We start from the raw sequence: 14,600 nt of genomic DNA, 5'->3' as shown, positions 1-14,600 counted from the left end.
GATTTCTGGTGATTCTGCGGCCTGCCTCTAGAGGACAATGGATGAACTGTTGTTTTTAGGACTTCTGCATCAGCTTCTTCTGTCAGAACAGGAGGTTATTTGATCAAAACCTTAAAAAAAAAAAAATAAAAAATAAAAAAAAATTGAATTTATTGATTCAGGAGATTTTTTTTCACAAAAACCTAGGAATTTTTAAGTGCTGGCAGGCAGATGTGATGAGTGTTGCAGAGCTCTATCTTAGCAGACAAATTTTGTTATATAAGACAGTTAAGTTTGTTGCATCTGGGTATAAAAACTTGTCAAATGCAGACTAATAAGGAGAGGTCTCTGTGTTAGCAGTTGCAGGTGGTGAAAAGGAAACAGAAAAACAAACAGCTCAATTTCTAATTTCAGAGAACAAAAAAAAAAAAAAAGAACTAAACTAAATTACTATTTCCACCCATAAAACCAGCATCACAGGCACAATCTGGGCAAGGTTAAGAGCCAGGTTGGACCAGTAAAAATAAAACTACAGGGTGCTCAGTGCCCATCTCCGCATTCTAGATATAGCGCCAAAATAGTTTTTTCTTAACGCTGTTTTTCAGCTTCCTGGTCGGGTGAGGCAGTTCTGGACTAATTTATGGCATGTTAGTCTCTATGACAACACTACGCCAGCTGACAAAGTTTAGTCATGAGAAGAGAGATCTGTGTTTTTCTCTGCTGAAAACGATTTCTGTGATTAATTTTGTAGTGATGGTGGACACTGGAGCCTAACTGTCAGACAGAAAAAGGAAAGACGAAAGATAAACAGGAGGGTGATAGAGCACAGGCTAAAAGGCTAAAACAAGGGCTAAACTGTTAGTGATAATGTCCATTCCAACCCACAGTCAGCAGTTATTCTGCAGTGGTCTGTTCAAACTTGAAAGTCTATCAATAAAATGAAGAGTGAGGTTATGTTAGCTCTGATTGGTAGATGAGCACTGGTAAAGAGGATTTACTAAGGTTACATTTATGGACATGTCTCAGAGCACTGGGCTAGACTGTAGCGCTAAATATAGCTGGTGTCTAAACTTTGGTACAAACTGAGAAAGTTTACTTGCTGTCAGTGCTATGTAATAGTTAATAGCTACTTAACCTCATGCTGTATTTATGTAAAATGTTAAAAAGAAAATCCAATCTCCATTCATTATTCAAAACACACAGCCTGTGAAGAGTCATGTTTTATGACAGCTTACGTGACTCCAGGCCAAAGGTGTCGCTCCAATCCACTTTAAAATGATAGTCCTCACAGTCCCATTAAATGCTTCTGTTTTTCAAGTTCAAGTTTTTTGAATACAGTAGATCAGACCCCCTGAAAAAAAATATTAGTTGTAAAGCGAATGTTTTGTGTAGTTCTTTTTAACTTTAAAACATATGGTAATATGGTAAATATCTTTTCACTCCATAATTCCCTTTTTTCCAGCAGAAGTAAAGACATGGTCGAACATTAAGGAAACATTGTTATTTCATTCACGAAGTACAGCGAGATGTAGGTCATCTCAATCCATTGTTGCATAAGAGGAGGAAAAATTAAAAGTGCCAAGATCTTCCCACTCATATCTTGCTTCTCCTAGATCTTTCTCCTAGTCTGTGATCCATAAATAGTCTTCAGTATTTCTCGGGTGTTTTTTACTTCTTCCATCTTATGGTTGTAATCACGATCAGGTTGTAATCATTATTTGAAGCACTCAACATCACATCCTGTGAGTTTTATTTATTTAGACACTGTCAAGGCCACATGGGAGCACTTTTCAGAGCTGTGATGCTCATTAATTTGTTTACAAATGGGTAAAAAGTGGGAGGTTTAGAAAGGAGATGTGTTTCTCTTAATTAACTTGCAGATAAGTGGGTGTTTGCAGCTCTGGCTCTCTTTCCACTAACTATAGCACTACGAGTCTGAAAAGATAAAATAAAAAATAAATAAATTAAGAAAACTATTTGTCTGTTCTTGATTAAAGTAAAAAATAAATGAATAAATAATAATAGTAAAAATAATTGCATATTTAAAAATGGAATAATGGAAAACTATATGTATCATAATGCTATTCCACCCTGCTAACATCAACATTATTCTCTAAACACATATATTTCCCAAATATATGCAGATTAAACACACAGTCACAGTTCCAGTTTTCATTTTATCCCTTTTTTATTTTACACAACATAACAACACAGTACATGTTGTCTTTTCTGTACAGAAGCTTTCCAGGAGCTTGTGACGAACACAGGCTGCAGTATACCAATGTCGTTGAAAAGCTCACAGGGTTTGTAACATCTTTTTTTTTTTTTTTTTAATACTTCCCTTTAAAAAATATCAATTTCATAAGAGGTCTGTTAAAGTCTTCACCTGTTTGTTACTTTTTGTCTCAGTTTGTGTTTGTCTACGTGTCAGGAAACATCTGTACTCCTCCTGTAGGTAAGAAAGGCTATTAGTGAAATATCTCTTCCTTTGTTTGGCCCCTCCGTCCTAATCCCTCTTTCGTGGTTGGTTGAAGTCTTTGAACCAGGATACATCGTGTGTCAGAGGGTCTGTTAGTGCAAAAGAAGGCACCGACTGCTATTCTCTTGCCACCGTATGGATACACGCCTCCTACTGGCGTGTGAATGTAATGGTGTGCTTTTCAGTTCATTCGCTGTTTTTGTTTGTCTTTTTTCCTGTAATTATTCCCTTTTTGTGGTATTTTCAGAGAAGGTGACAGTGAACCTGGAAAATGACGTGGCGAAACCCATTGTCTTGTTTTCTTTTTGTGCTATAAGTGGAACCGATGAGACAACTTCAGGACGTTACGAGACTGTGCGAGTTTAGCTGCTCGCTGAATGACCGAGTGAAAACAGATAGGAAACTGTCAAAGTGAAAAATTTGTAAACGGAACAGAAGAGAAAAGTTATGAAAATGATAAAAAAGAAAAAAAAAACACACTCACGCGTTCACTCAGAAACACACGATCATCAACCCAAACATCTATAACAAAACTCTGAACAGTAGAAGACACACATACACACACACCAGAAACGCACATTCTAAACAGCAACAGCACACACAGATTCAAGTGTCACACACACTTGAAACTTTGTTCCCACTTCAAACAAATTCAAACCCACACACACACACACATAGCCTCACACACACTCATACAAAATTAAATGAGCAAACAAAGTTTTTTTTTGATGGTAGCTGTCTCCCTCCAGTTCAAACGGTGCTTTCTAGAATCCAGTCCGAGTCGCACCGCCCTCTGTCTGAGTCCCCATCGCCGTCTTTGGGGAGCAGCATCCCGCTCATTGATTGGCTCCTTTTGTTCCGCATTATACGCCCCAGTTTGGGCACTGCTCCTCCCTGATGGGATGAGTGAGTCTTTGAATCTCCTCCTTCGCTGAACGAGTACCTCCTTCTTGCCCTGCTCCTCCCTCCCTCCTCTACAGGGAGAGTCTTGTACTTGGCGGAGGAAGAGGCAGAGGAGTGGGCACGAGGAGCCCTGCGCAGGATGGGTGTCTCTCTGAATCGGATGGAGGGTACCGGGCTCGGCGTGGCAAGAGAGCTGGAGAACAGGGAGGGCGGAAAGGGAGATGGAGATTGGTTGAGGGATGTGGAGTTATTGCGGTTGGTGTTGAGATTTTCCAGAGGAGTAGAGGATGGGAGCAGAGCTGAGGAACTTGAGGAAGGAGGGCGAGGAGAAGGGGAGGTGAGGTTTTCAGAAGCAGCAGAGGAGTTGGAACAAGCCGAGCCGGGCTTACTGGGTGCAGGCTTCCGCTTTGGCTTGGTTAGTGAACCATTTGTAGCGGTGGGCGAGGAGACGCCGACTAAAACTCTCTCTTCACCTGCCTTCTCGCCTCCAGCTGTTGGGCTTTTGGCTGCCCATGACTGGCTGAGAATGGACGTTGCTGTGGAGCAGTCGGGCAGAGAGGAGTCAGAAGACTGAGTCACGGTATCCTTGCCCCCTCCTCCTCCTGCTGCGCTTCTCTTCTTGGAGCCTCCTGAGAGGTCGTCTAATCCGATTGAGCCGTGTTTAGAGGCGCTGGGAGTCACCGTGCATCCTTGTGACTGCGAGCCGTTGGTCTGTGAGTGAACATTGGTCATTGACAGTGAAACGCCTTTCCCCCCCTCGCCGGGGTTACACACCTGAGGAGAGAACAGATGGAAGGAGTGAGAGCCTGTTGGTCTCATCTGTTCAAAGGTTCACAAAGAAATCTAATGAGCAGGACAAATACAGCAAAATACAGACATTCTTGGTCCGACATTTTCAACTGCATTTAGTGCTATTTTCATAAACTGACCTTGTGTATAAGTTGTACAGGCCACATTTAACAGGGTAGCAAAATTATCTTTCCTGTTTTGACTTTTATATCAGAGAATAGTTTTCTTTAATTTCACAATACATTTGTTGCTAGAATATTATGACATGTGAAAACATGGATTTTATTTGACTAGGGAGATTTGAAACTGGTTGATTTTAACCTTGGAAATAATCATGCTTAAAGTGACAGTGCTGATTAAAATTGAATCAACTGCAAAACTAATAGGTGTTTCTGGCTTATAACTGGTTTAAACAAAATCACATTAGTATGTACCTGACAAGCTCTGAAAAACATCTTAATGTAAGAGTCGACAGTAAAAAGTCTGCCCAAAATTTGCTGCTGGGTCATGGAAAAATAACTTGTTAAGTTCCAAACAAACAGACATTCTTATTTTCAGGAACATATTTTTTCTATCGATAAATGAAACAAGTAGTTCATTTTACCCCGCTGGTATTTTTTTTTCTTTTTTACAAAAAATCCTGGTCTTATTTTGGGTTTGTCCTATCTACCACACCAAATTTATACTTAACCTTCCTCTTTATCTCTATTTTTCATTTTCCCTCTTACGCTGTCCCCAGTTACACAGACTGGAGTGTCCTCAACTAGCCAGGTGGCAAACTGACAACTTGCTTTTCTACTTTTCCTCTGTTGCTTCTTCTTGTTCTGTCCTCCTTTTTACCAAATGTAGATAACAGCTAATGCTAAATAAATAAATAAATAAATAAAACCCACCATGGCCCTTTCCTATGAACTACTGAGTTTCCCTGAATTACAGTCTGCTTGTTTTTTGCACAATAATGACATTTTAACTTTTTCAAACCCTAGAACACCATCCCTGGGTGATTTCCACACATGGTTGTGTTCATGCTGATTTTCTACTGTCTGAGCTGTGTGGATTCTTGTGTAGCTTCAGGCTGCTCACTGACATCATCAAAGGTGAGCGTGTCTTCCTGTCCCTGTTTTTTTTTTATTTTAATATTTTTTTTCTGCAGGGACGTGTTCAAGTGATTTTTCACCAGATGTTAGTTTTTAAGGAGTTAAACATCCTCAGCACATTTTATAATGAAAAAAAAAATCTTATAATCTTCACTGGACAAGACACACATGTCCAAAAATGGGTAGACCGAAGAAAAGTTCCCTGCTCGTTTGTCTTTTCTTTCTTTTTCTTCTTTCTTTCTTTCTCCTTTTTTTTTTAATGACATTTTTACTGACATCTCCTTGCTCTTTTGACAATTTCAATTTATTTGGGTGTGCTTCCAGTTTTTTTTTTTTTTTGTAATTCGATGGGACTTCTTAGTAGGAAAGGTAAAAAATAAGAGTACATCACTTTGCTTTGGTATTTCATGAGAAGAATTTTTAATTGGGTATTTTATATCAGGTCAGATATACCTGATTGTGTAACCATTTTATGCAATTGTAAAAAAAAAAAAATACCTGATCAAGAAATCCAGAAACTTCAGAAAAAAAAAACTTTGGTAATCATTTACTGTTGATTGAGGGTAATGGTGGCAATTGCCTTACACTGGGCAGTGATCTCATATATATTTGTTATGCATCCTATGTACTGTGGGCATATTGAATTTTGAATGTCTTGTGACAGTGGTTCAGTGGATGAGGAGCAGCCCAGGCTGGCATACAGCCATTCACCATGTGAATAACGCCAATCTTCCCCAGAAATGGAGAGCCTCATCCTTTTATTCTCTTTCCTTTATGGCCAGAGTGGATTAAATGAGACGGACAGAGGCTTACCTTGTACCGTATCATCAGGATGATGATGAAAACGAGCACAGAGGCCACTATTATCCCTCCGATGATGATGATCATAGTCCCACCGAGGAACTGAGACTGCATAAAATGACACCTCATGTACTCTGACTCGGTGGAGAACTGCACGCAGCCGACCACGCGGGTCGCTGTGAGGGAGGTGATGACATCATCGTAGATGGCCAGCACGCAGAGGTCATACTGGGTCCCTGCCGCCAGATTGTTGACCAGGAAGTTCTTGCTGGATGGGGGTATCATTCTGTGGCAAAAGAAGGAGAGGAGATGTTAAACGTTGCGGACATCAACACTTCAGACAAACTGAAACTCTCCAAAACACAGTAAGGGGAGAAAGGCCCTGTTTATGGTGGATTTTCACTTTGGCCAGCCATGTGAGAGCTACATGGAGACACATCCCTCATGTGTGAAAACTCCAGTTTCATGGTTTCATTTACACGCCAGAAAACTCAGTGTTTTGTTCTCAAACGTCATGGCTAAATGACAGGGGTTCATTCTGATTGGCTGGGTTTCACGTCTGAGAAGCACTTCCACGTATGGGTTTGGCATGCTTCACTGCACATATCAAAGTTATTTTTAAATACAAATGAGAAGAGCATATTTGTTTTTTTTAAAAAAGGCTATGTGTGTATAAGGCCTTAGGAGCTGTCTACACTACAACGGTTTTAGGATAAAGGGTTAATGCCTCAAATACACCAAATACATCTGCAACCTGACTCCATTGCACTGCGTCTTGACTGTTTGTCAACTCACACTGGCCGCATGTTCAGTCCCACAAGCAGCATGACTGACAGACAGCTGGAGTCACACACTCTGGAGTTCAGTGGGCTGTAAAACCTCAAACCTGCTGACTTCTGGCTTGGCTCAGTATGCTCATTATGCCTGTTGGCCGTTGTTCATTTCATTTCATTTTCCACCGCTTATCCGGGTCCGGGTCGCAGAGGCATCAGTGCCATCAGTGAAGACCGATGGCTCCTGTCCCCAGCTACTAACACCAGCTCCTCTGGGGGAATACCAAGGCATTCTCAGGCCAGTTGAGAGATGTAACCTCTCCACCGTGTCCTGGGTCTATGTCAGGGTCTCCTCCCAGTTGGACATGCCCGAAACACCTACCCAGGGAGGTGTTCAGGAGGCATCATCACCAGATGCCCGAACCACCTCATCTGGCTCCTATTAATGTGGAGGAGCAGCGGCTCTACTACCTAATCCCTAAGGCTGAGCCCAGACACCCTGCAGAGGAAACTCATTTCAGCCGCAAGATCCATGATCTTGTTCTTTCAGTCACTACCCACAGGTTGTGGCCATAGGTGAGGGTCGGAACGTAGATTGACCGGTAAATTGAGAGCCTTGCCATCTGGCTCAGCTCTCTCTTCACCACAACCCACTGGTATAGAGTCTGCATCACTGCTGACTCAGCCCTGGTCCGTTTGTCAATCTCTCCTGTTGGTTGTTGTAGTCAAGCTAAATATGACACAGGCTGTTTTATTTGAAAAGTCACTGGGTGTGTTTAGGTAGTTTCCAGTCACAACTTCCTGTCCTGCTTGATCTTCCCTACGCTGAATTTGTGAATCATAGCTCAAACAGGATGGCTGTGTATTATGGGATGGCGTTTTAACCAACCGAAAATGCTCAGTCCCTCAGCCTTTCTGTGTAAACACAGATTTTTTATTACTGTATTTTTTGCGTTTTCGGGTGAAAAGTTGTGTAAAAGGGGCCTTAGTCTCTGTTGTAGTGTATTCCAACTTTTAACCCCAAAACACACCTTTTGAAATATAACATAATCATTGTTAAAGAGCAAGTTCTAGTAGAACCTGTGAGGACCATGGTTCCAGGCAGAGGACGGGCGTCTTATTTGGTGGGCTGAGGGGTCGCATATGTTATGTCCAGGTTTCCCCTACGCCAGAGTAATAACACCACCCTAATGGCAGACTTCACTATGTAAAGCCCTATTAGTATTGACACGGAAGGCACAGCCAGTTCGGGGTTAGATGTCTTGCCCAAGGACACTCCAGCATGTGGTCAGCTGGACCTGGGATCAACCCGCTGACCCTCTTGTTAAGAGACGACCAAATCTACCCCTGAGCCACGGCCGCTGGAGGAATGCGAAATACACTAAATGTGCCTCAAAGGGCGAATAGCCTGAAGCGAAATCTGTAAAAAGCTACCAATAAGAAAGACCAATGGAGTATGTTTTTTTTTTTTTCACTGGTGTTTTATGCAGATCCTCCTTCTTAGCATTCTTATACACACCATACAAGGTGAATAGTCTCCAGCCAACTGTGCATCAATCCAGATTTTCCTCAAGCCAACCAGAAGAGCTAGTTTGCCACTTTCACTTGAAGTTGGTAATTCTTCACTGGATGCTTGTCACACTGACTAGATGATTTGCACATTTGTCCTTCAGTTTCCCTTAAAGGGCTTAAAGGTTTCCAGGATTTTCTCATTAAAATGCTAATGAAATTCCTCATTAAAACAGAAGAGGGTGGCTAGTGCAGTTTGCGGTCTCTCGTGCACAGAGAGGAGCAAAGGGGCTTTTTAGGCCAGGTTAAGCATCTGGTTTAGAGTTCAGGATAAGTGAAGGTTAGGGGGTATGTTAAGGTTTAATGGTTAGTATTAGGGGCAAGAGAATAAATGTAGCACTAGGTCATTAGATTGTTCTCTGTGGAATAAAAACACAGGGCTTTAGGAGTGTGTGTATGTGTGTGTGTGAGAGGATCTATAAGACCCTATGAATACTAATGGGGCTATCTGACTGTTGGCTGACCATGACTGTTCTCCCCTTTGCTGCTCTTGATGATTTTATCACGATAGTGTCACCCTCCTAAACACCACCCCCCATCACACACAACCACACACAACCACCCACACCACAGGTGACATTGAAGTGTGTAGGTTAATGATGGGGGCGAGTGTCAGCATCACCTACAAGCTCAGATATAAGCAGCAACATTTGTATCTGCAAACACACACAGACAGAGATTAATTCCCCTCTTCTTGCTCCGGCCCTGAGGTTTTTGCTCATGTGTATGACTGTACATGTGTGGATTCATGTTGTATAAGCCAAGGCTTGAATGTCTCAGCTGAAGACTGGTTTTCTCTTGGTATCGTCTTTTTTCTTGCAGGTGTTTGCACCGTCGTGCCCACAGAGATAGCAGAGACCATATACGAGCTCATTAATACAGTTTGTGCCTGCATTCACTTTTATGTACACATTTAGGAATATCCAGGGGGTTTATATCAAGTACAAAACCTTACACACTTGAGGCGTACTTTTGGGCAGATGACACAAGGACACACAATAACATTACACAAAACCTAAAAAAGACAACACTATCAGGCCCAGCTCCTTATTGATATTTCTGTTTATCTTCCTTGAAGCACTGAAGCAGCTGTAAACAAACCGGATGAGATGAAAAAACAATAAAACCAACATTAAAAACATGCCCTCTGAAGTTTTTGTTTTCTGGAGAAGATTTTGCTCATATGATGTAGCCAACACAACAAAAAGGCCTTTCTCTGGTGTAAGTAATTATACAGTCAAAATTAGAAAAAAATAATAATGAGCAATTCACAGCTGAAACACAAGCTTATTATTCTGCCAGATTGCCATATCATTCAATATTTCTGCTGTCAATCTTGATATGGCTGTGTAAGGACCCATGTTTGACTACGGCAGCTGCTTTATGACAAATGACTAGCTGACAGATCTCTTTTCAGTATCTGCCAAGCGTCTGTGGCAGAGACCGACTTTTCCGATAATATTTCACTCAGACATAGAGGGGAAAAAATATGAGACGGCAGTAACAGCTGAGTGGCTACTACAGATAATCTACAAGATGAAAATGTCCTATCTGCAAAACATCAATAAAGGAAGAAATGATGCCTTTCTCTTCTAACAGTGGGCTTTACTTAATGCTGTTAATAAAGCTCTAAACAGAATAAAGAAAAAGGAGAATTTGAGTACATTGAAAAAGTATTTAACTCATTAATAAATAACTCACCCTTTGAACCCTAACCTCTGTAATGGCTCTCTGCTAGAAAAAAGACATACCCAGATTGAAAAGAGGATATCTACATCAACACGGTCTATTTGAGTCATTCTGGTGTCATAATACAGGAAACAGTTGTGAACTTTTATGTCACTGGCTCAGAGTGATAATTCAGGTATTTTTTTTGTCTTTTGTAGAAATGTGGCCTCAGTTCAATCCTCTGTGGACATTATTAATTTCAGATAATATGAACATAATGGGTGTTTTATTGGAAATATTGAATTACTTAGATCATGTTTTCTTTGTTCTGTGCTGTTGTGTTGAAAAATGTATTTAACATCTATGTGCTAAAAATACCAACTTAAGCAAAACAACAAGTTTTATGTGTCAGCCTTGCACAATTCAATAAATCTAAAATCTTAGATCAATTTTTTTTATTGTTAATTAATCATTTCATTATCTCCACATTGGTTTGTTGTGCTTGTAGAAATAATGATCATGAAAACTGTGCTGGATCAAACTCAGTTTCTGTGTTTATATAGGGCTCTAATAAATGAAATAACACCACAGTGAGATTCAGTGGTGTGCTCCGGGGGGAGCAACTGGCCCCCGTGGGGTCCTCAGGTCTTTAAAAAATGCTACATAGGAGCAATCTTGGATGCTTTTGTATAAAATGTATTATACGTTAATCTGTAAAGTCTACTCTGGTCTATTAAACTTTAAATATTGTTAATTTGTTAAATATGTATGTTCTGCTCTGGTTTGTTAAATTTACCTATTGCTTATAAGTTAATTTATTTAGCCTGCTCTAATTTATTCCACTTTGTTTTATTTAATGTATTAGTATTAAAGTTAGCCGAGTGTATCGTACTTTGTACTGTCTTTAACTGTACTGCTCTTTACTTCTCACCTGTATGCTGCGACAAAATAGTTTCCCCCTTGAGGGTCAATAAAGTTTTATCTTATCTTATCTTCAAATGTTATCAAATACCCTCTATATCACCATTGCAATGGTAATCACATTTTTTTAAAAATGCCCCCGTATGCCCTCCAGCACTGATGCCAACATAAATAGTCCTCTGGATGATTCTCCAGCAGCTGACTAGAATAGATCAAGGTTGGAGGTTTAACAGGTTAACGTCATGTAAAGTCTTATCCATAGATAGTTTAGAAATAACTTCTGTGCAGGTATTTAATTCAAAAACACGCATCTCTTGTGAAGTGTCTCTAAATGAGGGTCCACAATGAGCCTTGCTCAAGGTTTGTTCACACATTAGTCTTGTATATTCATATACTGATGGCACTTTCTGCTTTCTGGTCAACACTGACCAAGTTGTCAACACTTGTTATTCACAGATCAAAAGAACATCCTAAGTATTGTTAATGTATGTAGGACCCTTGTATGCTGAGTTGACTAAAAACATTGTCATGGTAATGAGCAGATTTTCCTCTTTGTCTTCCATACCATTATTTCTTGACTGTTAAGCCGTTAGCATTATGAACTCATCCAAACTGACTCATTCATTGTGGCTAATTTCTTTGTGTCTGAGCTGGATCTTGCTGCCAGTATTTGAAGCCCTACAGTGGGCAGATGATTGCCTTGGCCGAGACTATTACACTAATCTATCTCCTCTGCTCTGCCAAGCCCTCAGCCTGTGTGTATGTGTGTGTCGTTATGGCTTTCATTACACTTACACTGGTCTATGTGCATGTACCTCTGAGTCTGCATTTGTGTACTTGTCCATATAAGTCTGCAGTGGATGTGTGTGTAGTAGCATGTGTGTGAATGTGTTTGTGTGTGTGAGTTCCATTATAGTAATCTCCTCCTCCCATGGCAGCCTTCTCTTCCCAGTGGCTGTCACTGAGTCTGGCTGTCCGCCAACATCCATCACTGATACAGCTCCACAAGCTGGTCAGCTCTCACTGTGTTTGCGTCTGTGTGTGTGTGTGTGTGTCTGCATACGCGTGTTAATCAACTTTAGCTTTTCTCACTCCAGCCGGGACAAAGCCAGGAGGACAATGTGATCTCCATTAGTCTCTCTCATCTTTTTGACTCAAGACAAATGATGGCCTCCATGCACAGAACAGTGAACTATGATACCAGATTGTTCCATTTCACTTGATTACGACTTGGACAAAGCCTACAGGCCACAAACATGCATTATTCCAGGAGGGGAAGGAGCATTCATGGCAGTAATTCAGCACACACGACCAGGGCCTCTAGGTCGAGCTGGAGCACTGCGATAAGGGGACGGGGCTTCTAATAACTCAGCAGTGTGTCACCCCTCAGCAGCTGCCCCAGCAGCACAGTCCAGCTTGACCATGTGTGACAAATTCCAATGTTTTTTAAATGATATCAACTGCTTTGGGCCTGCTCATTAGTAGTTTCATGTAGCTGTGGGGCAATATTGTTTTCAGAAATTCTGAGAAATGTTCAAGTTGTTGAGTTTTAACAAAAAAAAAAAAAAAAAGAAAAAGAAAAAAGAAAGTGATGGGGCTCTCATAGCACTTCAGTGAACTGTGTATAATAAAGTCTATTCAAGTTGTGAACTTCAAAGTGGCCAAAACTAGTTGCACAGGGTGTTTTAAAGCAACCCTTCCCAACGTTTCAAAGAGGAATAGATAAGAAAATTGAACACGTGGGTGATATCTTCAAACTATCTTTGAAAATATCATCTGCCATCTCAAATACCTCTTATGTTTTCATTCAGATTATGACTTATTGCCCACTGGAAGATGTTCAGAGCTTGCAGAGTTAAAAGTACACTGGAAAAAAATGAAATTCTATCAAGTGATTTTGTCTTATTTCCAAGAGAAAATGTCTTTTTAAACTTAATATGAGCCACATTCACCTGACCAGTCCAGACAAAATTTCTTGTTTTAAGATATAAAAAGACCAAAATGAGATCTGAATTGCTTGTAAAAATTCAAAATTCTGCCAATGGAACAAAAGAAAAGTTACTAATATTAAGATATTATACTAGGTTTAAGCATTTTTTTTTACTTGTTACAGGCAATTCAGACCTCATTTTTGTTTTTAAATAACTTTTTTTACTTAAAATAAGACAAAAAAACTTGATAAGATTTCAGTTTTTTGCAGTGTAATTAGGGGTCACTGATCACAATGTTCTCGACGATCATGATTACCTATCTTTAAAAAGCCTGACCTGCCGATACCTGCCAATACTGATTTTTATTTTTTTTATTTTTTACTACTGACAGCATATAACTTCAATGTTCCAATCTTGTTTTTATTGAAAATCATTGAAAAATATCTGTGAAACAATACAATCTTTATGTTTTAACTTAAACAACCAATAAAGTGTCCTGAGTTCTAGGTCTCAGAGCAAAAAGAGACAAAGGCTGACTGTCAGACCTTTCCAGAGGAATATAAGATCAGTTTCATGTGTAAGGATCGGCTGATCACCAATCCCTGATCACTGATACCCAAAACTAAGGAAATCGTCACCAATCGATTGGTGCATGTCTAAGTGTAATCACCTCAAACGCTCTTTCCTCCCTACTTGCCATCACTTTACTTAACAAAAAATCTGGGGTACTGTAACACAGAGCAGGAGGGCTGTATTATTCTTGCATTAGTTTTAATGACATTTATTTTACTACATTGGTTTGTTTTGTATTGATTAACATGTGTTGTGTTATTGGCATCCCACAGTGAACACAGCTTTCATTAAGTTATTCATTTTACAACATGCATGTTATTATAAATTGGTATAAATGGATGAATGAATGATGTGTTGACTGTTAGCATCACTCTTGTCTTGTCTTGTCTTGTCTTGTCTTCTTATCTTATCTTATCTTATCTTATCTTATCTTAACATTTTAAAGCAGTAACCCAAGCTAAGCTCTACATCAATACTGTACATGTAGATGAAACACTAATAATTGCATTTGAAAGGGAAAAACAACAACACTAACGACAAAACCCCTACTGCTGTTAAATGAACCAGCACACTGAAGCAAAGAAAACCCTCTTACTCAGCTGTTCCAGTTTTGGTTTGAATAAGTTCAAATGGTTTGCATATCAGAGTAAGCTTTTTGCCTTTTTCTGCAATAGCAGTAATACTGAAGAATTTCACAACAGTTTTACACAAATATGGATTGGGCCAAAATATGTGGCACAAATATCCAAAAGTAGGTTGTCCAATTATTTCTGAAAATCTTATTCAGTGCTCCCAGCTAAAGCTGTCCATGCTACCACAATGCATGCTGGTCTAAAATTAAATAGCCTAAAACACAAAACTTTGTCAAATAAGCCAACAAAAAAGCATAGAAAGCAGTTTTAGAACTTTGTAAATACATTATGCTTTGAAACATGTTTAATTTATTGTTTTGCTGATGTTTAATGCATATGCTAAATGGAAAGCATTTTGATGATTCCTTTTCCTCTTCTTTTCTATAACTTAATACTCATTTTATCATCCTCTCAGGGGACAAACTCACAGGATAGCTCACTGTATTGTTAGGCACCAGTACAATCAAAGTGTTTGTAAATAAATG

The 14,600-nt window shown here is 39.8% G+C and overlaps 1 protein-coding gene across 1 annotated transcript in view; it reads right to left on the bottom strand.

The window, feature by feature from the left end:
• Positions 1-2,165: 2,165 nt before the first annotated feature.
• Positions 2,166-14,600, bottom strand: part of lrfn5a (leucine rich repeat and fibronectin type III domain containing 5a) — a 168,684-nt gene continuing 156,249 nt past the window's right edge. Inside the window, exons 9-10 of the mRNA XM_074692287.1 lie at positions 6,061-6,334; positions 2,166-4,135 (exon numbers count right to left, since the gene is read on the bottom strand). Of these exons, the coding sequence (XP_074548388.1) occupies positions 3,209-4,135; positions 6,061-6,334 (1,201 nt within the window). The 3' untranslated portion in view covers positions 2,166-3,208. The remainder of the gene's footprint in view (positions 4,136-6,060; positions 6,335-14,600) is intronic.

Source organism: Halichoeres trimaculatus, unplaced genomic scaffold (genome assembly GCF_033239565.1).
Source record: "Halichoeres trimaculatus isolate MK-OKI-2021-1 unplaced genomic scaffold, fHalTri1.1 fHalTri1_scaffold_17, whole genome shotgun sequence".
NCBI classification, from domain to species: Eukaryota; Metazoa; Chordata; class Actinopteri; order Labriformes; family Labridae; genus Halichoeres; species Halichoeres trimaculatus.
The sequence above is the reverse complement of the archived record's forward strand: the minus strand, read 5'-3'. Positions and strand labels throughout refer to the sequence as shown.